At 44.5% G+C, this 23,842-nt stretch overlaps 1 protein-coding gene across 5 annotated transcripts in view; it reads right to left on the bottom strand.

The window, feature by feature from the left end:
- CSNK1G2 (casein kinase 1 gamma 2) overlaps nt 1-23,842 on the bottom strand; it is a 103,040-nt gene that overhangs the window by 15,427 nt on the left and 63,771 nt on the right. For all 5 annotated transcript variants that reach the window (XM_070943880.1, XM_070943896.1, XM_070943863.1 and 2 more), the window contains 7 exons: nt 16,215-16,255; nt 15,032-15,101; nt 13,591-13,739; nt 12,053-12,287; nt 10,051-10,136; nt 7,105-7,189; nt 1,260-1,408 (listed from right to left, as the gene is read on the bottom strand). In XM_070943880.1, the coding sequence (XP_070799981.1) occupies nt 1,260-1,408; nt 7,105-7,189; nt 10,051-10,136; nt 12,053-12,287; nt 13,591-13,739; nt 15,032-15,101; nt 16,215-16,255 (815 nt within the window). The remainder of the gene's footprint in view (nt 1-1,259; nt 1,409-7,104; nt 7,190-10,050; nt 10,137-12,052; nt 12,288-13,590; nt 13,740-15,031; nt 15,102-16,214; nt 16,256-23,842) is intronic.

Genomic DNA, 23,842 nt, shown 5'->3' with positions numbered 1-23,842 from the left:
CTTCCATCCTTCCAAGGTGGGTAAAATGAGGACCCAGATTGTTGGGGGCAATATGCTATTTAGATTACTGTCTTTGGTGTAAGCCGCCCAGAGTCCTCGGAGAGTGGGCGGCATAGAAATATGACTAATAAATAAATAAAATAAGTAAATGTTGTTTTTGGCAAAACAAACCCACAGCAAACCACATAACAACCATGGCATTCATTTAACAATTACCCAGTATTTCTTGACATTGAGATGGGCTGCATATAAATTTAATAAACAAAATAAAATGTAAAACCATGGCATTCGCTTATTGACTGCCACACAACTGACCCATTTTACAACTGTCTCAATTTATGACCGTGATGGACGAGTTCCGTTATGGTCATAAATTGAGGACTATCTGCATAGCTATTCATAATTGAGATGTTGCAAGAAGCACCGGGTTTCTTACATTTTTAAGGAAAAGAGCAACCTTGACCATCAAGAAGCTGTTCTTACTTTCCAGATCATAATATGGTTCTTAAGAAGTGTTATAATAATCCACATAATATTTGCCTCCTTTCTTGACGGTATTTGGGTGATGGATTTTTTTATGCTTATAAAGGTCATGTCAACTTGCAAAGCTTTCAAGTTGCCATGAGCAGGAGGGAGGGAGAACTGAAGTGAATTCCATACATTTTTTCTGACCGCAATCAGAAGGAGGATGTTAGGTTTCACAGCCAACCAAAGTGGGTAATTGGAGAATGTGATTTATGACATGGCCAGGGAGGAGGGGAGAGACAGGATCATAGGGGAACGTAAATCTGCGTGGGATCAGTCCTGACTGCATCCCAGTATTGCCGGAACGTTGCTCCTAATAAATGACTATATTTCCTTTGAAGTTTGAATCATGGCTCATAAATTAATTAGGGCATCTTTCGGAAACTTGACAGGTCACAGAGTTCCCCAACCTTTCTGGCTTTGTGGACCGAGGGTGGGTTATGCGTGAGCGGAGGGGAAAAGCGCACAGCTCCATTTGCGTAAGCTGCAGGCACACATACACACACACGCCTGCGCTCACTTGCTGCCCACACAAGTGGGGATGTATGCACGTGTGCTCACCCGGCACTTTCGCAGCCTGGTTCCAAGCCCGGTAGTGGCCTGGGACCCGGAGGTTGGGGACCCCGTCATAGCATCTGTGTTCACTTTCTCCACTGAACAAAGAGGCTGTGTGTGGTGTGCGTTATACTAGTTTTATCTTTCTCCACCCGGAGACCTCCCTGGCTGCTACTTACTAAAGGTTTCCCAGCCCAGTCGTATTCATAATCAAAAACGTAGCCATTCCGGTCAAACAGGTCAGTGAAAAGTTTCCGTAGATAGTCATAATCTGGCTTTTCAAAGAAGTCCAGACGTCGCACGTAGCGGAGATATGTGGCCATCTCCTCTGCAAAAGAAAAAAGGCACATCTGCTGTTTAAAACTCAAACAAGGAGGAAAAATGCAGGTGTGAAGCTCAACAAAATGAAGATGGCGGCAACTACGGAGATAAGATAGCAGCTAAAATTATGTTTCTTCGTTGTGGAAGTCAGCAACTGGAGGCACAAAGGATGGTGCTGAGAATGGTTTGGATTCTACGAAAATGGATTACATATAGTCCTCAACGTATGATCACAATTGAGCTCAAACTCAATTGTTAAGTTTTGCTCCATTTTTACGACCTTTCTTGCCACAGTTTTTAAGTTAATCCCTGCAGTTGTTAAATTAGTAACATGGTTGTTCAGTGAACCTGGCTTTCCTATTGGTTTTGTTCGCCGGAAGGTCACAAAAGGTGATCACATGACCCTGAGACAGTGCAACCGTCATAAATACATGCCAGTTGCCGAGCGTCGAAATTTTGATCATGTGACGGTGGGTATATTGCAACTGTCGTAAGTGTCATAAAACATTTTTTTCACTGCCGTTGTAACTTCAGTCATTAAATAAACAGTTGTAACTCAAGGACTACCTGTACACTATCCTTTCCCCGGAAAAGATGGGATACCGCTAACAAAACAGGGAAGGAGATTTGGGCACGGAGCTTTACCGATCTCACCAGGAGGGCATTCAACTAGAACAAAAGAGGGAAGGTGGCAAAACTCAGAAATGTAAGGGTTCCAAGTAACACCCCCAATGAAAGAAGATATACAAGACTGACAAGAAATATGCAATCATGGACTGGGCCCCAAGAAAGCTGGAAGACCATGAGGTCAGGATGGAGACTCAGTTTTACAGGACATTGCAATAGAGATGCCAGTGGGTGGTACCCAAAACTTCAGATGCTTCTATTGTACAGTATTCGGGAGAGAAAAAAATGGAGAAGTAGAGATGTGGACTCAGGAAGTCAAGTACAATGGTGCAGGTATTATTGAAACTTGGTGGGATGATATTTACAATTGACATACAACGCTGGAAAGCCACAATTGATTCAAAAGGAGCAGGCCCAAGGAAAAAAAGGGTGGGAGTGTTATACAGGAATCAGAGAATGGAAATCCTGCTAAAAAGTATTTTGCTTGTAAGAGGAGCAAGATATAAAGTCTTGGAATCGCGGCAATAATTTATTATAGACCACTTGGACAGGCAGAAGATACGGATGAGATCTTTCTGCATCAATATTTTTTTCAAAAAAAAAAAGGCATGCAATCGTGATCATCCTTCTGGGAATCTAACTTTGCCAAGAGTCAAGAGGTCTAACAAAGTCCTGCCCTCTCTTATCGCTAGCTTTATTTGTCAAAAGAGAGAAGAAAGAACAAGGCAGACTTAATTCTCATCTAATCCTGAATCTAATCCTCACCAACAAAAAGGAATTAGTTGAAGAATTTAAGGTGATCAGTACCTTGGGGGAAAAGGATCATGTTATCCTTGAATTTTTAATATCTGGAGGAGGACGAGGAACTGAGCAGAGTCAAACCTCCCAAGTCAGGCTTCAGAAGAGCTGAACTGATAACTTCAAGAGAAAGTGAGCCAGATCCAGGGGTGAAATGCTCCCAGTTTGGATCGGATTGCCCGATCCGGTAGAGATGGCGGTGGGTGGTTCAGAGAATCAGTAGCAAAAATCTCTGCCCCCCCTCCATGCCCAGCTGAGCCGCGCTATCATCAGAGGCTTTTTTTTTAATTTTTAAAAGCATTTTTTCTACAGCCTCTTTGGCCGAAAAAATGCTTTTAAAAGTAAAAAAAAAAAAAAGCCCCTGATGATTGCGCGGCTCAGCTGGGATCGTCAGAGGCTTTTAAAAGCATTTTTTTCTACAATGTTAAACCATTTAAAAATGCTTTTAAATGTTAAAAAAAAAAGGTTGGCCATGCCCACTCAGTCACATTACAACCCCCCCCCAAGCCACGCCCACAGAACCGGTAGTAATAAATTTTACATTTCACCACTGGCCAGATCCGAAGACTATAAATCCTGAAGGAAGAAAGTGTCCAATAAGGACAAAGGACAAGAAAAATTCTATTAAATGAAATGCTTTGATGGTGTTGACACTTAAGAGAAAAGATTTTACACCCAGAAGGTTATGTCTCCAACTTGGTCTTCCAGATTTTCCAAGAGTGCATCCATCACTGCTATTATTGAGACATCCACCTTGTTGCTGCCCATCCTCTTTTCTTTCTTCCCAACTATCTCCAGAGAATTAGGCCTTCGTATAAGGTGTCCAAGATGACAATTTGAGCCTGATCATTTGTGCAATTGAGAATTCTAGGTTGACGATCCATTTGTTTTGTTTTCTTGGCTATGAAATGAGACGCTGAATGTGTTATCACAAAAACAAACCCCGCCACAAAGAAAGACAAGAGAAATAGACAAGATGCAGAGTTCTCTAAAATGCTGAAGAGAAAAAAAGGACAGAAATAAGAAATAAAAAGTGAAAACCATCCAAGAGTACGAAGAGAAGCTAAAAAATGTGCTGAGTGTTGCGAGATGCCAAAAACACCCCAAATGTCTTGGACTATGTTATTTAAAAAGGAGGCCCAAAAAGAGTAGAAGTCTGTTGTGAGGAGAAAGTGATGAAGTGACGTTGTGCTTTGGGAGAAGGCAGGATTTCACAAATGAAGGCAAATATATGTGTTCCGGGATAATGTTGCGGGATCAAATGTGGTTCAGTCACCGGGACCAGAGGTTTAATATTTCGAGCTTTTGCACTCATGCTGGAGCCCATCCTCAGGGAACTTCTCTCTCGTCAGAATGTGTGCTTTGGGCTATTCTATGTGTAGTATTTATGTGGTGCCTGGTTGTATGTAGCCTTTTTTTTAAGGCAGAATTTCTTACCTCCTATTTTGCTATTGTCTTTTCCCAGAAGACAAAAGGAGCCCTAGCTGACCATGGTTATGTCATTGGGGGAGAAGTAAGGAACTGCAGCTTAGGACAGGCAAAGAAGGGATAAGAATTCAAATTCAGTGGGTATGATCACATTTTCAGTCAGTTTTGAGAATTCCTGGAAGACTGATGAGGCCTCGTAAGATTGGAGGAGAGGCAAAATCATCTCCATCTTTGAAAAGGGAAAAGAAGGAATTACAGAACTGGCAGCTTGATATCTACTTTGGGTAAAAGCTTCAAATAAATTGTCAAGCTGTACATCAGGGGCACCTGCATAGCCTTGCTACAGTTAAAACAGGAATCAACCTGGTGTTGTGGTCCGCCAGCAGCCTGTGGAGCTGGCAGTGGAGTCGGACAGTGAGGAGGCTGAGGAAGAACAGGGGCCAGTCCTGGAGGCTGGGGAAGGCCCGGATGAGGGGTCTGCGTCAAAGGCAGAGATGGGGCCAGGGCCATCTGGGAGTGATGTGCGGACTCCGGAGCCTCCAGAGGCTGATAGTAGAGAGGCAGAAGAACAGGAGGAGCCTGTTCCTAGTGCACGCATGAGAAGAGCTGCCAGAAGGCAAGAGCAGCTAAAGCAAAAAGGACGACCCGGGAGTAAGGCCAAGAGATGGGCTCTTTGTCGGAAAACAACGTTGATAAGATTTGTTTCTTGTCTTGCTGCATTTATTTCTTGTCGGCATCTTCTGCTTCTGAACTTTTGCCAAGAAAAGCCTTTGGCAGGTTACCTAATTAGACCACGGTTGGTGATAAGGCTGAAGAATTCTGTTATGAAGAATTTGTTTCGAATTAGTTTGGACTAGGCTGAGAATGAGTTAATTCTCAGCTGTTCTAATAAAGTCTGTTTGTTTCGAACTGTTTGTGTCTGATACTACCTACTTGGGCCTGGGACACAACACCTGGATTTTTTTCACAAACGAATCATGTCACGTTACCTTATGGACTTTGTTCACAGAATTATTACTTTAATAGATGAAGGGAATGCCACAGACATAGTGCAACTCAGCAAAGACTCTGACAGAATGTTTCAAAATATTTTTCTTCACAAAATGTGAAATACAGGCTAGAAAGTACCACTGTTTAGTTTCCCTCACAGTTGAGGGAAACAATGAGTGGAATGTCTCAAGTCTCTGTTTTGGTCCAGTGCCATTCAACATTTTTATCAATCGAATTGAAGGGGCACTTAGAAAGTTTGCAGAATGCACAAAAGTGGAAGATTCCATATAACCTAGACAAGGGGTCTCCAACCTTGGCAGCTTTAAGCCTGGCAGACTTCAACGCCCAGAATTCCCCAGCCAGCAAAATGGAAGATTCCATATAACCTAGACCAGGAGTCTCCAACCTTGGCAACTTTAAGCCTGGCAGACTTCAACTCCCAGAATTCCCCAGCCAGCAAAGCAAAAGCAAAAGCAAAGCTTTGCTGGCTGGGGAATTCTGGGAGTTGAAGTCTGCCAGGCTTAAAGCTGCCAAGGTTGGAGAGCCCTGACCTAGACAGGCCTAATCAGTGGCTTGAAATGAATAAACAGAATTTAACAAGAGGAAATCTAAAGTTCTGCATGTGGGTAGGAAAAATGATTATCTTAAGCGAGGTGCACTGGCTGCCATTGTGCTTCAAGGTGTTGGTTATTGCCTTTAAAGCCCTTTATGGCATAAGTCCAGAGTATGTGCAGAACTGTCTTTCTCCAGTGGGATTGGCCCACCCCATTCATGCTGGCAAAAGGGGCCTACTGTGAATCCCATCAGCCAAGGAATTTCAGCAGGTGGGATCCAGAAGAAGAGCCTTTTCTGCCATGAATCCTGGCCTTTGGAACATATTGCCACAGGAGCAAGGTTCCCACCCGCCTTTAGCCTTCAGGAAAGTCTTTACCAACCTGCCATGGGGTCCTGAAGAAGCTGCTGGTTGGTACACTAACAGAGAAGACTCCCTCACTTCCCCCTTCTAAACACTTGTTTTAGTTTTTGCAATTTTAATCTGTTTCTATATTTATAATTGCAGTTATATTTTGTTTTATCCTGATGTAAGCCATTCAAGAGTCGCCTGAATCCTGAAATGGGCAGCAAATAAACTTGATAATAAAAGAAGAAATGTAAGGCCTAAGTATAAGATGGGAGGACATCTGCTTTGGCCATAATACATGTAAAAGGAATCTAGGTGTCCTTATCAAGCACAGGTAAACATAAACCAGCAGTGTGATGCAGCTGCTAAAAAGGTGAAGTCTACCTTAGGGAACACCTGTTGTATTGGGAGTTTCTAGTTATCCATCAAGCCTAAGGTTTCCATTGCTTAGGTAGTCAAAATAGCACCATCCACACCCAAACCAGAAGGACTTACCGGGACAAACCAACAAGTGGTTAGTAATGCAAAACATTTTAGATATGCAACGAAAGAGCCCAAACAGGACCGAACATGTTTAGCAGGACAGAAAGTCTGCTGACCGTTATTTTAAAAGCATGGACGAGAAAACCAAGCGGAGCGGAATGGAACAGAGTAACTTTCCCCAACTTTAATTCCTTGAATTTACAGCCAGGACAATGAAAGGTGGCACAGAATATTTTAGAAGAAGATGTAATCCAAGAGATGGGTGGCATATAAATTTAACTTTAAAAAAAAACCATACAAATAATCAGGCAGAATGGTGAGCAAAGACACTCTACAGTGCAACCCTTGACTGCAAACCAAGCTTAACCTAACCATACTCCTTCGATATAAACTGCCTCCTCCTTTTTTGAATGATCTAAATCTCTCTTCCTGGCAGTGAAACCAGATACTGTCTCTGCGTTGCCGGTGATCCTTACCGGGGAAGTTTTCACACAGCACTTCAACGGGTGTGGCTCTCTTGGTATCACCAATCTTCTGGTACCGCTCTTTCAGGGTGTCCGCCTAAGAAGAGAAAGCCAGGGTGGAAAGGAGGAGAGAGGTATCAGGTCAGGCTGCAGAAGCCAGGTGTTTCACAGGGGAAGGGTGCCAAAAAAAACACAACTGCTCCACAAGACATCGGCTAAATTGCGAGGATTGCACAAAATGTGCACCAGGTATTTATTTGCCAAGGTGGACTAATAACAACAAAAACATATTACTGCAATTACGTGCTTTTACTGAGGTGTGTACAGATCAGAAAAAAACACTATGCTGTAATTATAAAATCCCACCCAGTTAATTCACAATTTAGAAACCAAACCAGTAAACAGATCTTAACAGCCAAGGCAAACGAACAGACAGCATCCAAACATGGTTTTTAAAATACCGTGCAGTGCAACCAAGCACCTATAAATTCATCATTCAAACAAGGCAGGGCTTAACCTAGGAACGGTCAACTAAGGATAGAAGGCTGGGTTGACCAAGCACTAACTCGTCTGTCAGATAAAAAAGACTTTAGGCCCCTTTTAAAGACTGTCAAACTTCCACAAGGAGAAGGGAAGGAATTCCACAGCCACAGAGCTGGGTCTCTTGAAAACCAGGAAGTTGGAGACTGAAATCCTAAACCATGGAACAAGAACAAGGAGAAGGGAAGGAATTCCAGAGCCACAGAGCTGTGTCTCTTGAAAACCAGGAAGTTGGAGACTGAAATCCTAAACCATGGAACAAGAACCCATCAGAGGAGTGTAAGAAATAAATAGGATTGTAGAGAGAAATAAGGCCAAAGATTGAGATATTTATGAACAAAGCTCTCTAAACCAGGGGACTCCCACCTTGGCAACTTAAAGACTTGTGGACTTCAACTCCCAGAGCTTCAACTCTGGGAGTTGAAGTCCACAAGTCCACAAGCTGGCTGAGGAACTCTGGGAGTTGAAGTCCACAAGTCTTGAAGTTGCCAAGGTGGGAGATCCCTGCTCTAAACAACAGCTTGGGAGGGGAGGGTATCTGTCCTGCCTAGAGAAGAGCTATGTGATGTAACAAGATATGAGAGGAGCATAGAAGGACCAGCTCAGGGAACAGAGAAAGGAATTGGAAACATCTTCCTGACAATTGTAATTTAGATAGTCCTCAACTGACAACTGGTTATTTAGTGACTGTTTGACGTTATGATCCACCTGAGAAAGAGGTTTACGATGTGGACCTGCAGGTCTGACCATTACCCCCTTGCATGGGTTATGTGAATTTATTTATTTATTTATTTTGTCGCATTTCTATGCTGCCCAACTCCCAAGGGACTCTGGGCGGCTTACAACAAAGAATAAAACAATGCGAACAATCCCATAAAAAACTGTTAAAATACATGCACTCCAATTCGTGGCCGGGTCTCACATTATCATTATAATTATCATTATAACGAGATCAACAGCCCCAGGCCTGCTGGAAGAGCCAAGTCTTCACCGCTTTGCGGAAGGCCAATAGAGTGGGTGCGGTCCAGACCTCAGGAGGTAATTGGTTCCAGAGAGCTGGGGCAGCCATAGAGAAGGCCCTCCCCCGCGGGCCCGCCAGTCGACACTGTTTAGCTGATGGGACCCGGAGGAAACCGACTCTGTGGGATCTTACCAGTCGCTGGGAGCTATGTGGTAGAAGGCGGTCTCGAAGATAGCCTGGCCCTGAGCCATATAGGGCTTTGAAGTACATTGAAGAATGCACTTCAGATGCTCAACAATATGGTCACACGTGACCATTTACTTCCAGTTTCCAGCAAAACCGTGCCCATAATTCATTACCGTGGTGTTTGCTTAACGACTGCAATGTTCACACAACCATCACAAAAAAAAAATGTCATAAAATCGGGTTGGTCGTATAACTGGCCCATTTGATGACTGCTATGACTGTAATTTGCAGGGTCCATGACGGTTATAAGTTGAGGACTATCTGTACTTAAATGGGACACAACTAAGGTCACTCTCCCCAAGCGGAAATCCACGGATTCAACAAACGAAAACTAGCGATTCTTGCTGTAAGAGCAATAAACAGGCACAAAGTGAGACGATCATCAATCAAGGTGATGAGCTGGAAGTGGAAGAAACTGGGGTGATTCAGGAACTCTACAGAGACATAAATTAGGGAGACCCCTGCTTTAGAGAGCTTTGTTCACAAATATCTTAATCTTTGGCTGTACCAGTCACAAAGGTGCTTTTTTCAAGAGGCAACTGGACTTTCTGGTTTTTCTTTGAAGACGTTTCACTTCAGAGCTGAAGAAGCTTCTTGGATGAGGAGCAAAACGTCTTCAAAGAAAAACCAGAAAAATCCAAAAAAGCACGTTTGGAAAAACCATGAACTGGATGATTGAGAATCTCCATAGACATTTACAATATACAAAGTTACAGTCTTCCCTATTTTCTATTTTGTGGGTGTCTTAATGTTGTGGGTGATATCAAGTCAGCTGGACATCTAACACTTTCGCCTGATTTCAGCATATGGACCCACCTAACACAAGCAAATCTTGGGCCAGTTCCACAACTACACCACAAGGAGAAACTAATCAAAGGAGTAGAGGTCTAAGATCCTCAGCTCCTTCTTTACAAAGGGAATTATAAATATGTCCAAGTTCCTAGCTTACAAGACGCTACTCAAGTTAAGATGGAAAACATACTGAAGAACTAGAATATAAATTGAGAGCAAACCCCACTCCCTACTAGCACTGATGATGTTACTTAGTTGGGTAATGAAATATCTGCAAGAAAACAGCCAAGCACAGAGAGCACCGAGGACCCCTTATACTGAAGAACGCAATACCCATACAGTAACAAAAGGGAAAACATGCACATGCTTAAATTCGGTTCATTTAAATTTGCTTATTTTTCCATAGAGATAGGACTCACCTTGAGGCCTTGCCAGGGCAGACTCCCCCGGAGGAAGTACATGAACATGTGACCAAGGGCTTCCAGGTCATCTCTTCGGCTTTGTTCTACACAGAAGATGGCAAAAAAAATCTGAATGAATCCAGAGCATTTTTTCAATTACACTGCTTTTTTAAAAAATGCTTCTGATTGGGTTTGCATACTGCAAATCATTGCAAGGTGAGAAATGATTTGATTTGTTTAGTGTACTATAGTAAAGGTAAAGGTTCCCCTCGCACATATGTGCTAATCATTCCTGATTCTAGGGGGCGGTGCTCATCTCCGTTTCAAAGCCGAAGAGCCAGCGCTGTCCGAAGACATCTCCGTGGTCATGTGGCCGGCATGACTAAACGCCAAAGGGACACGGAACACTGTTACCTTCCCACCAAAGGTGGTCCCTATTTTTTCTACTTGCATTTTTTACGTGCTTTCGAACTGCTAGGTTGGCAGAAACTGGGACAGGTAATGGGAGCTCACCCCGTTACAAAGCACTAGGGATTCGAACCGCTGAACTGCCGACCTTTCGATCGACAAGCTCAGCGTCTTAGCCACTGAGCCGTCCCCTGCTTAGTGTACTATATGAACCCAGAATTTGTAAAACATGGTTCAGGGCTTATTCTACGGGGTGAACCCCGCTATTTATAATTTAATCGACAATGCATTGAATGGAGAGCCTGATGTAAACCCAGCTAAGATACCCAGTATAGTAGACCATATATGACTTGATTCTCTCTCACTCCCGTTCATAATCACCAGGATAAAGAAATAAAGTATAAACAGTCATTGTATCTTTGTCATCTATGAAAGAATCCATCCAGGTATACCTGCTTCTGACATTAGATGATAAAAACGATTCAAGGAAACCCGCCTCCTTCAAATAAGGTTTATTCAACAATTCAGCAAGTCTTTAGATGTACAATTCTGCCGCCGATAGCCTCCCACCGACCAGTACACTCCCACAGAGAGGGACTCCTCAGGATGCCGTCAGCCAGGCAATGTCGGCTGGCGACCCCCAGGGGGAGGGCCTTCTCTGTGGCAGCTCCTGCCCTCTAGAACGATTTGCCCCCGGAGATATGAAGGATATCGGATCTCCGAGTCTTTCGCCGTGCCCTAAAAACCTTTCTTTTCCATCAAGCAGGGCTGGCGTGAACCCCTCCTCCCTTTCTTAGCTTTTTAAATTGTCAATGGGTTTTTGTTTGAATGTTTTAAATTTTGGGCCAAAGTCATATAATTCTTTTAAAAATTTTAAATTTTGTATTGGTATGTGTTTTAGTTCTGGCTGTGCGTCCAGTTGGAGAAGGGCGGGATATAAATTGAATAAATAAAATAAAATAAATAAATTCAGAGAGACTGCCTTGACCACTGGGGGTTCCACAGCCAAGACAGCAAATAGCGTAAGCTATGTTTACGCAACAGAGGCTTAGTTTGGTTATATTTTTGCTTGCTGTGTGACCCTAGCTAACTGGAAGTCATTCAATGAACCATGAATAAAGAACTCGGATGCCAGCGTTAGACCTCACTGCACACTTTGTAGCACTGAGTCCTGTAAAGTCTGTATTGTATCCAGCAGAGACTTTGCACCAGTCGTAAATATTTCTACTTATGCTGGGCAAAACACTTCAACCGTAACACCAGTACCCTCTGTGATCTCCTTGAAACTTTGAGATTCCCTTAAAAGCAGGTGCAAAACTGCACGGACAGTAGCACTTACACAACAGTTCCACAGAAATTTTGAATCAACCTTTGGAGAAAACTCTCCAGAAACATTGCCCAAAAAAACAGCAGGGCTGGTCCAGACAGTCGCCATGAGTTCACAGTGACTTAGAGGGACATGCGCGCGGGCACCCACACACGTTTGGGAAAGCAGCTTTTTAATTTTTCGGTAAAATGAGATTTACGAAAACTCCCCTTCCCCGCAGACACCCATCCTCCATCCCTGCTCTCCCCTTTCCTGGAAACATGTCAGGAAGTGCTCTTTCTTCACCTTTCCCCAGGTGAGTATTGATGCTCATGTACCGCGCTGTCCCCGTCAGACTCTTGTGCTCTCGGTAGGGGATATGCTTTTTGGTCTCTGGGTCAATGTACTCTTTGGCCAGGCCAAAGTCAATTATGTGGATGGTGTGCTGGCGCTTGCTTCCGGGCCTTCCCACCAGGAAGTTTTCTGGCTTTACGTCTCTGTAGATCAAGCTTTTGGTGTGAACGTACTCCATCCGTGTAATCTGGGCCGGAAGAGAAGGCAGGGAAAGGAAATGTCAAGGTTCCAAGTAATACAGAACTCCGAGGTAAGCAGGTTCCTCAAAGAATAAGTTTATTGGATATATCATATTGGCACAAACTGGTGAAAACCAACTCTAATGGTTCCCGTGGTTTTCACCTAATTAAAAGTTTTCCCCCTTTTCCCAAACAATCAGTCACATGGTCCAATCAAGGTGCTGTCTGGTTGCTTGGAAACTTCACTCCTCCTCTCTTCAACCATCTGTGGGAATGTCCTTGGTTCTCAGGGGAAACTATTTTGCTTTGACTACAAAACCCCAGCTATCTTTATTCACCCCTCCCTATCCCTCATCACCATTGTGGCAACACTGAAGCCTCCAAGATGGCCTCAGTCAGGCCAGCTTCAGAGTTGACAGGAAATTCTGATCAGACGTGGTAAAAGCTCGACCAAAACATCCCAGATCCTAAGTTCTTTTGCCTAGAACAGTGATGGCTAGCCCTTTTGTCATCGTGTGCCTGAAGCGTGCGTGCGTGCTGGCACTCATAATGCAATGCATAAGCACTGCCACACACATCCTTTCCATGCACGCACGACCCCCTCCCCCGCTCCATTTTGGGCCTAGCAGGCCTCCCTGCAGTCTCCTGGGACACAAAATGGGCTGGTGAGGGGCGCCACACCCCCGTGCGCCCCATTTTGGGCCTAGCAGGCCTTCCTGCAGCCTCCTGGGCCCAAAAAAGGCTGCGGGGGAGGGCGCCACACCTGTCTCCCGCATGCGATCCGCCCTGCACACATGTGTGGCAGAGACCCAAAAATCAGCTGGCTGGCGGGAGGCATGCACATGCGCGGTGGAGCTGACCTGGGGCAACAGCTCACATGCCCGCAGAGACTCTGCGTGCCACCTGTAGGTTCGCCATCATGGGCCTAGAACTTTTAATAGCAAGATAATGTTCGTTCAGTCTAGTAAGCCAACCCTCAAAAATTAGTACTCTATAATTTTTTGAAATTAACCTTTCTGCAAAGCTCAATAAGGAAACAAAGACACTCTGCAGGTTAAAGAAGAAATTCGCTTCCACTGTGTTTTTGTGCTGATTGGCAGGAAAGAAGTTTTATACACGGAACATAAATCAAGAAAGGTAATGAAGAAAGAATTGAGCAACCTGCTGCCTTGACAGCTGTTCCTTAACTCGGAGAATTCCGGGTTGCTGGAATGAGTTAACTGAGCGGGAGATTTTGGACTGGACCTAAGTCCTGAGGGTTGCGTGAAGATAGTAGCAATGAGTGCAAGTCCCTACAGAATGGATGCTCACCAGTTGGATGGCAATCATAAGAACAGTCTTGAGAGTGAATGTCCGGTCACACAAGTCAAAGAGGTCTTCTAGGCTTGGGCCCAGCAGCTCCAAGACCATGGCGTTGTACTTTCCACATGGCCCAAAGTAGTAGACCTGAGGGATTCCTTCTGCAAAGGGTGGAAAAGAAGAAAGTGGTGTGGTTGGACAAGGTGAATATGGTTCTACAGTTTATTTCTACACCAGGGGTGTCCAATCTTGGCATCTTTAAGTCTTGTGGGCTTCAACTTTCAGAACTCTGGGAATTGAAGTCAGCGCAACTTAAAGTTGAGAAACATTGGGCTAGAAGAACATCTGCAGTAGCCTGAACATAAGTATTCTGCACATCAACACAGTTCCTATTTAAAGTCCTAATAATCAGGGGTGAAATGTAAAATTTGTTACTACCGGTTCTGTGGGTGTGGCTTGGTGGTGGGGGGTGTAATGTGACTGGGTGGGCGTGGCCAACTTTTCTTTTTAAAACTTTTCAAAGATTTTTTCTCAGCTGGGATCATCAGAGAGGCTTTTTAAAAATGCTTTGAAAAGCCTCTCTGATGATCAGGCAACTCAGCTGGGATCGTCAGAGACTTTTCAAAGCATTTTTTTTACCACCTCTTCGGCCAAGAAGTTGCAGAAAAAAATGCTTTGAATAGCCTCTGACGATCCCAGCTGAGCCGCGCGATCATCAGAGGCTTTTTTTTTTTTTTTTACTTTTAAAAGCATTTTTTTGTTGGAAGAGGTTGTAGAAAAAAATGCTTTTTATAAAAAAAAAGTCTCTGATGATCGTGCGGCTCAGCTGGGCATGGGGGGGGGGGCAGGGATTTTTGCTACCAGTTCTCCAAACCATCCGCTGCCATCGCTACCGGATCGGGCAATCCGGTCTGAACCGGGAGCATTTCACCCCTGCTAATAATCCTTGGAGAGAAAATCAAAAACTCTTCTCTAAACATGTGCCAAGCTTTTCCTTTGAATTGCATTTTAAACAGATGAAAAATTTAAAATATTATTCACAATTTGTTAGTAGACTCCACAGAGGTTTTAAAAAGGCAACACACATTAACATCTTAAAACACCTGCAGCAGATCAATACACAAATAAAAATGCATGGTTACAGAGGTGAGAGTTTTATTAAACTATTGAAGCCTAAGGGGGGAAAGGGCTTCAGAAGTTAGAATGATTAGGATAGTGGGGATAGGAAAGCGGTTAATAATAACGTTATCAGCCAGACTTATTAAGGAAGCGTGTTCCAAGAATTAAGCTTCTTACAAACACTTTTAAAGTGTTTCCTCTGTACTCACAAGGACAAGGAAACTGAAATAAACTTTTAAAAATTTAAAAAAAAAAACTTTTTCAGAAAACTGAAATAACTTTTTTTAAAAAAACATTTTTTGGATAATTCTACAAGCGAGTTGCTGTTACTTACCTGAATTGCCAAGCTGTTTATAGAATCGGTATTCCAAATGCAGCTGAGGAGCTCTGGATTTGATAGGTTCCTAGGGAAAAAAAAAAAGAAAAGTTACAAATCCTACAGCCATACTTGTTAATGAGACAAGAAATAATTGCAAACAAACATGAGAACATTAGGCGGCATTTGTGAAAGGAGGGGAACTAAGGCTGCAGGCCTACCTGACTAAATGAGACTTGCCTTAAGTCAATGTTGGCATTGGAAAAGACCATCTCATCAAGACAACTCAGCATAGGAGTCATTAAAAGCCCACCCATCTTCTTTAGACTGAACCTCCAATTGTGTAGCAACCACAACTCCCAGAATTCGTTCTAAAAAACCAAAATGGCAACGCCAGCTAGGCATTTGGGAATCCAGAATCCCAATACTTCTGGAAAGAATGCAATCAGGAGGACTATATGAAAGAATAGGGGACAAATTGTTGGGAATGGCCGTGATAGCAAAACCGAAGAACTTGCCAACTTCTAACTCTTTCCAGTAATTACGGGGGGATAGACCAATATATCACCAATTTTAGAAGCATGGTCGCATTAGTAAGCCTCAGCAAGAACAAGCTGGAGCCTTGTGGTACTTGAAAGGCGAATTGTTATGAGCCAAACATTTGTGGGATTTTCATCAAATCAAACGGAGTGCAAGGCCCCCAAACCTTTCACTGCTGCTCTCAGCTTTTGAAGTGTCACTAGATGATTTCATTTCTTTTTCAAAGGACGTTCAGATGCCTCAATCAATATTTTACACTAACTTAAATCAAAGTGATTATTATTGTATAAAGCGTCTCACTTTCCGGGGAGAAACTCTCCTTTCTCTAACAGATACACTGGAGATTGTGCTAAGCATGATACAGATCAACACTGTGACTTACATGAAAGACAATTTAGATCCACAGCCCAATAGCAGGACACATCCCTGGCCTACAGAAGGATCTAGATCAGGGGTGTCCAACCTTGGCAATTTTAAGACTTGTGGACTTCAACTCCCAGAATTCCCATGCTGGTTGGGGAATCCTGGGAATTGGAAGTCTACATATCTTAAAATGGCTAAGGTTGAAAAACACTGATCTAGTTTATTAGGAATTAATGGGAAGAAAAAAAAAGGACTAGCTTCAAAACCCGAGAACAATATGCACTGGAAATAAACTTACCAACTTGATTGCTACATATTCATTTGTGTAGAGGTTCTTCCCTGTAAAAAAAAAAGAAAAAGAAAAAAAGAAAAGGAATTAAGAGAAAGAAGGAAAGAAAAACAAACATGTCCCATTTAGGATCACCGCACTGGGAGATCACAGGAGATGCAAAAAATATACTAATTTATGATTTCTAATTTAGGGGCATACTGGCGGATTGAAAAAAAGACTGCGTAAGTCATGAACAGAAAATCTGCTCACTGAACGACGATTCACTGACCACAAGACAAGATTTAAATGGACATCTCCTGCAAGAAAACCAGAATGCAGTGAATGTCCTCCTTCGGTGGATGCAAAGTAAAAACTCACAAAAGATGAAAAAACAACAGTGCTTTTCTTTTACAGACAAAAATATAGAAGAGGTTTGCCACCGCGTTTTTTCAAATGCCCAGTCTAGTCTACAGCCAGGCCCTGGGATTCCCCTACAGTGTCCCCTTTAACCTAGTCTGACCTTGTTTAGCTTCTAAAATCAGTGAAGATACCCCCCAGTTGCAAAACTCAATGCAAAGAATCTAACATAGATAAGAAGAGAGAGAGGTTTCTCTTTTTAAGATTCCAGAGACAGGAAATGTCAACTCAACAAAATCACACATGGCTTTCAGAACTGATAACCTGACCACGATTCAGTTTATCAGCCATTTAAGTGTCATCTCCTTTTTTTTTAACCCCAAAAAGGAGGATTATATCCTTTATTTCCCACATTCATGGTTAAAAGATTAATGAATTTTTAAAAATGGCAACAGAGGCACAGGACTTGCTTCATAGAGAGAAAGGCCTGTAAATCAGGCCAGTGTAAAGTGTGTGGCCTGCTGGCATTTGTAAAAAAGTAAATTCAATTCAATATCGCCACACTTTGCTGATGCCAGGAGGAATCGGCTGCCATTATCCTGGAAGACCTGCTGATGAGTCTGACCAATGACGCCAAGTCCATTGCTGCTGCCAGTCTGCCAGCCACCAAACAACTAACTGGCACACCAGCTATTCCTTTGTGGCCCGCAATTATTTTTAATTTTATCAATGTAATCCTTTCTCCAAGCTGTGCAGGCCTGCTGTACACAGAAACAGACCATTTATGAATGCAGGCAGCTCAGATGAAGTCCGTGTACACGCAGCCATTGTCCAACCTACCCAAACACATTTAGAGAAACAGCGCTCGCTACTATCTTGGCATCACAAATATTTTATTTCCTACTGGAATCCTATAACTCCCTATAATTTAGGCCCTTTATTCTGTATCCTACACTCAATGAGATATACCGTAGGTCAGTGACAGCTAACCTTTTTGTCATGTGACAAAATCGCGCACGCGATAGCACGCACATGTACCTGCACCCATAATGCAATGCACGTGTGATCCCCCCGCACTCCCCTGCACATGGCCTCCCTCGTGCTCCCCCTGCCCCCCGTGGATGCACGTGCGACCCCCCTGCCTTGTTTTGGGCCTAGTAGGCCTCCCTGCAGCCTCCTGGGACCAAAAATGGGACATGGGGGGGTGCACTGTACCCCCAGCACTAACCCTGCCCTCCAAGCATGCGTACACCCTACGCGCATGTGCTCATATCTCCCGCATGCGCCCCGTCCCCATGCGCATGCACGGCAGAGACCCGAAAATCAGCCAGCTGGCGGGAGGCGTGCATGCATGTGGGGTAGACCTGAGCTGGGCGACAACTTACGTGCCCACAGAGAGGGCTATGCGTGCCACCTGGGGCATGCATGCTATAGGTTCCCCACCACAGCCATAGGTAGTTCTCGATTTATGACCACAATTGAGCCCACAATTTCTCATAAAAATCAAAAATTCCAACTTTCCATGGTCACTTCCCCTAAAAATTGCTGCCGGTTCCACTTTGTCTATTAATATTCCGTATCAGTTAGTATGAAATTATTGCTTAATATCTAATTCCATGGAGATTAAATTAGAAACCTTATTGCTGGCTTTCCAAAAACTATTAAAAGCTGAGGCCAAGACTCTGGGGAATGAATGGTCACCATTACACTTCAGATTTAGTGGTTGCTTGCTTTTTTAATCCGCTTTCACATTTTTACTCTGTTTTATGTTGTAAAATGCCAGGATGGATGGATGGAGGGATGTAGGGAGGGATGGATGTAGATACATATATACAGGTAGTCCTCAACCTGCCCCCACAGTTGAAGCCAAAATTTCTGTTGCTAAACAAGAAAGTTGTTAAGTGAGTTTTGCTCCATTTCACAACTTTTCTTGCCACAGTTGTTATGTGAATCACTGCAATTGTTAAGTTAATAGCACGGTTATTAAGTAAATCTGGCTTCCCCATTGACTGTCTTTACTTGTCAGAAGGTTGCAAAAGATGATCGCATGACCCCAGGGCGCTGCAACTGTCATAAATATGAGTCAGTTGCCAAGTATCTGCATTTTGGTGATGTGACCATGGGGATTCTGCCAACGGTTGTGTGGGGAAATGGTCATAAATCACTTTTTTTAGTGCCTTTGTAACTTCGAACAGTCACTAAACAAATTGTTGTAAATTAAGATAGATAGATAGATAGATAGATAGATAGATAGATAGATAGATAGATAAGAGATAGATAGATAAGAGATAGATAGATAGATAAGAGATAGATAGATAAGAGATAGATAGATAGATAGATAGATAAGATAGATAGATGAGATATAGATAGATAGATAGATAGAGATAGATAGATAAGAGATAGATAGATAGATAAGAGATAGATAGATAGATAGATAGATAGATAGATAAGATAGATAATTACATAGATAGATAGATAGATAGATAGATAGATAGATAGATAAGAGATAGATATTTATTTATTATTTATTTATTTATTAAATTTTTATACCGCCCCCTCTCCCGAAGGACTCGGGGCGGTGAACAGCCAAAATTAAAAACACACAATACAAATATTAAAATACATTAAAACAGAATTAAATTATCTTAGGCTTCTCCAATTTAAAACCCCGTTACCCATAAAATTCACCAATTAAAAATTTTTTAACCCAGCCCGGCTTGCTGAAATAAAAACGTCTTCAGGGCCCGGCGGAAGGTCCGGAGATCCGGGATTAGTCGTATCCCTGGGGGCAGCTCATTCCAGAGGGCGGGTGCCCCCACAGAGAAGGCTCTTCCCCGGGGGGTCGCCAGCCGACATTGCCTGACAGACGGCACCCTGAGGAGACCCTCTCTGTGGGAGCGTGTTGGCCGGTGGGAGGTTATCGGAGGCAGAAGGTGGTCTCGTAAATAACTGGGTCCTAAGCCATGGAGCGCTTTGAAGATGAGAACCAACACCTTGAAGCGCACTCGGAAGACCACTGGAAGCCAATGCAGCTCGCGCAGGAGAGGTGTCACGTGGGAGCGCCATGCCGCCCCCATAAGTACCCGCGCGGCCGCATTCTGCACCAGTTGGAGCCTCCGAGTGCTCCTCAAGGGGAGCCCCATATAGAGAGCATTACAGTAGTCAAGGCGGGAAGTAACGAGGGCATGAGTGACCGTGCATAGGGAGTCCCGATCCAGAAAGGGGCGCAACTGGCGTATCAGGCGGACCTGATAGAAAGCCCCCCTGGCCACGGCCGTCAAATGCTCTTCTAAGGACAGCCGTGCGTCCAGGAGGACACCCAAGTTACGCACCCTCTCCGTGGGGGCCAATGTCTCGCCCCCAATAGTCAGCGATGGCACCAGCTGACTATATCGGGACGCCGGCAGCCACAGCCACTCAGTCTTGGAGGGATTGAGTCGGAGCCTGTTCCGCCCCATCCAGACCCGCACCGCCTCCAGGCACCGGGACATCACTTCAAGGGCATCGTTGGGGTGGTCTGGGGTGGAGATGTACAGCTGGGTGTCATCAGCGTACAGATGGCACTGCACCCCAAAACCACGGATGATCTCGCCCAGCGGCTTCACATAAATGTTGAACAGGAGAGGCGAGAGGACCGACCCTTGTGGCACCCCACAAACCAAGTGCCTTGAGGTCGACCTCTGCCCTCCAGCCAACACAGACTGCGACCTGTCGGAGAGATAGGAGGAGAACCACCGTAAAACAGTGCCTCCCACTCCCAACCCCTCCAACCGGCGCAGCATGATACCATGGTCGATGGTATCAAAAGCCGCTGAGAGGTCTAATAGGACCAGAACAGAGGAGCAACCTCTGTCCCGAGCCCTCCAGAGATCATCAACCAACGCGACCAATGCCGTTTCCATGCTGTACCCGGGCCTGAAGCCGGACTGGAACGGATCTAGATAGACGGTTTCCTCCAGGTACTGGGGGAGCTGTCGCGCAACCACACTCTCAACAACCTTCGCCAGAAAGCGAAGGTTGGAAACTGGACGATAGTTTGCTAAAACAGCTGGGTCCAGAGAGGGCTTCTTGAGGAGGGGCCTCACCACCGCCTCTTTCAAGGCGGGAGGCAAGAACCCCTCACTCAAGGAAGCGTTTATAATCCTCTGGAGCCAGCCTCGTGTAACCTCCCGGGTAGCCAGCACCAACCAGGAGGGACACGGGTCCAATAAACATGTGGTTGCGTTCAACCTCCCCAGCATCCTGTCCACGTCCTCGGGAGTCACAGGGTCAAACTCATCCCAGATAACCGTCTCAAGACAGACCTCGGACAACCCGCCCGTACCTACCCAGTCGGAGTCCAAGCCTTCCCGAATCTGAGCGACTTTATCGTGCAGATAATGCGCAAAATCCTCAGCACGACCTTGCAAGGGGTCTTCCCGCGCTCCCAGATGGAGAAGGGAGCGAGTCACCCTAAACAAGGCAGCTGGGCGATTTTCTGCCGACGCGATAAGAGCGGAAAAGTAATTACACTTCGCCGCCTTTATCGCCACTAAGTAGGTCTTGATATAAGACCTCACTAGTGTACGGTCAGATTCGGAGCGACTGGCCCTCCAACTACTCTCTAGGCATCTTTTCCGGCGTTTCATCCCCCTCAGCTCCTCGGAGAACCAAGGAGCTGGGCAGATTCGGCGCCGGGTCAGAGGCCGCAAAGGCACGACCCGATCTAAAGCACCAGCGGCCGCCCTATCCCAGGCGGTCACCAGGTCCTCAGTCGAGTCGCGTGCCAGAGTCTCAGGAAATGGCCCAAGCTCCATTCGGAACCTATCAGGATCCATCAGGCGCCTGGGGCGGAACCACCTAATTGGTTCCGCCTCCCTGCGGTGGGGCATAGCGGTCAGGAAGTCAAGTCTAAGGAGAGAATGGTCTGACCATGACAAGGGTTCAATAACTATATCCCCTGTATCTAAGCCATTCAACCACTGACCAGAGACGAAAACCAAGTCCAGCGTGTTTCCTCCTATGTGAGTGGGGCCCTGAATTAACTGGGTCAGGTCCATGGCCGTCATGGAAGCCATGAACTCCCGAGCCGCCTCAGATGCTTCACCGATGGACGGCAGGTTGAAATCCCCCATGACTAAAAGCCTGGGGGTATCAACCACCACCCCGGCTATAACATTGAGGAGCTCGGGCAGGGCCGCTGCCACGCAGCAAGGAGCCAGGTACGTAACCAGCAGGCCCATCTGCCTCCCATGGCCCCACTTCACAAGGAGAGATTCACAACCGGCTATCTGAGGTACAGTGGCCTCCCTAGGATCAAGACCTTCCTTTACAATAACCGCCACCCCCCCACCCCTACCCTGGGCCCTTGGCTGATGGAATGCGCGGAAACCTGGTGGGCACATTTCTACGAGGGGGACCCCCCCCTCCAGGCCCAACCAGGTCTCAGTAATACCCGCCAGGTCCGCTCCCCCCTCCTGAACCAGCTCACAGATGAGGGGGGCTTTATTAGATAGATAGATAGATAGATAGATAGATAGATAGATAGATAAGAGATAGATAGACAGATAGATAGATAAGAGATAGATAAGAGATAGATAGATAGATAAGAGATAGATAGATAGATAAGAGATAATTACATAGATAGATAGATAGATAGATAGATAGATAGAGATAGATAGATAAGATAGATAATTAGATAGATAGATAGATAAGAGATAATTACATAGATAGATAGATAGATAGATAGATAGATAGATAGATAGATAGATAAGAGATATTACATAGATAGATAGATAGATAGATAGATAGATAGATAGATAGATAGATAAGACAGATAAGACAGATAGATAGACAGACAGACAGATAGATAGATAGATAGATGTGTGTGTGTGTGCGCACACACACCTGACTTTTTTTTTTGTCTTCCTCTTTGAATGGGAAAGCTGTTGGCAAAGCATCAGGACTTTTTTTGAAAAATTCACAAGTGGCAGAACATATTTTGACTCTGTTGGCCTTTCAGGATTCCTAAAAATTGCTAACAGAGCCTGGCTGTGTGGTTTGCTCTGCATTCTTAAGGAGCTGATTATTTTAACTGGTGTCTTGCATTGTTCCTTTCACTGGTTTGAATGCTTTTCTTCTTGTTGCTTGGTTAGCCAGCTGGAGTTATTGGATTAAGGATGGGCTGCCATATACAATTTGCAAAATAAACAAATAAATGAGTCTCCCAGGTATGGTTAAATGATAAATGCCCTCCTATTACTACTTCAATCGGCTGTGGGGAAAATCATCCACCTGTTCAGCCTGAATGGTTGATTGGCGGTAGTCACCAATCACAGCAGGTGGCAGAATCTAACCAACCTTGGCTGATTTTAGGGAAGCTAAGCAGGACTGGACCTTGTTGGTGTCATTAGACAGAGATCGCTTGAAAATCCCACAGCTATAGATTGGGAAGGCAAAAAGCAACCTGGAAGGAAGCAATGGAAAGCCATTTCCAAATTGTTTCCAGTAAAACTTCAGAGACATAGATAAATATAACCACTAGGAGTCAAGTCAAACTCAAGGGAGTTTATCATTTTTAGTAGGCTCAGATGGTCCTCGATGTATGACCACTAAGGGGACCAGAATTTATGTTGCTAAGCAAATTGGTGGTTAAGTGATTTGCGCCCAATTTTACAATTTTATTTGCCATGGCTATTAAGTGAATCATTGCCGTTACGTGAGTTCAGGTTCCTCCATTGACTTTGCTTGTCGGAAACCATCTGGGAAGATCACAAAATGGTGACTGCATGACCCTTGGATGCTGAACTGTCCTAAATACATGGCAATGGCCAAATTTTGATCACATTTTTTATTCATTTTTATTTTATTTCAAATTTATATACCATACCTTCTCTCGAGGGACTCAGGGCGGTGTACAGCCAGATAAAAACATACAATACAAACATTAAAAAACAATTAAAAGGATATATATTAATTTGGCCCAATTTAAGATAACAAACCAATTAAAAAATTAAAAACGTGTTAAAAAATATGTTAAGCCAGCCCAGCTTCCTGAAAAAAGAAAGTTTTAAGGGCACGGCGGAAGGCACCGAGGTCTTGGATTCTCCTTATATCCGGGGGCAGCTGATTCCAGAGGGTAGGTGCCCCCACAGAGAAGGCCCTCCCCCTGGGGGTCACCAGCCTGCATTGTTTGGCTGATGGCACCCTTAGGAGGCCCTCTCTGTGGGAGTGCACAGGTCGGTGGGAGGTCATTGGTAGCAGCAGCGGTCTCGGAGATAACTAGGTCCTATGCCATGGAGCACTTTAAAGGTGGTAAC

This window comes from Pituophis catenifer, unplaced genomic scaffold, assembly GCF_029215685.1.
Source record: "Pituophis catenifer annectens isolate HBS135680 unplaced genomic scaffold, rPitCat1.0.hap2 SCAF_1, whole genome shotgun sequence".
Classification (NCBI taxonomy): domain Eukaryota; kingdom Metazoa; phylum Chordata; class Lepidosauria; order Squamata; family Colubridae; genus Pituophis; species Pituophis catenifer.
The sequence above is the reverse complement of the archived record's forward strand: the minus strand, read 5'-3'. Positions and strand labels throughout refer to the sequence as shown.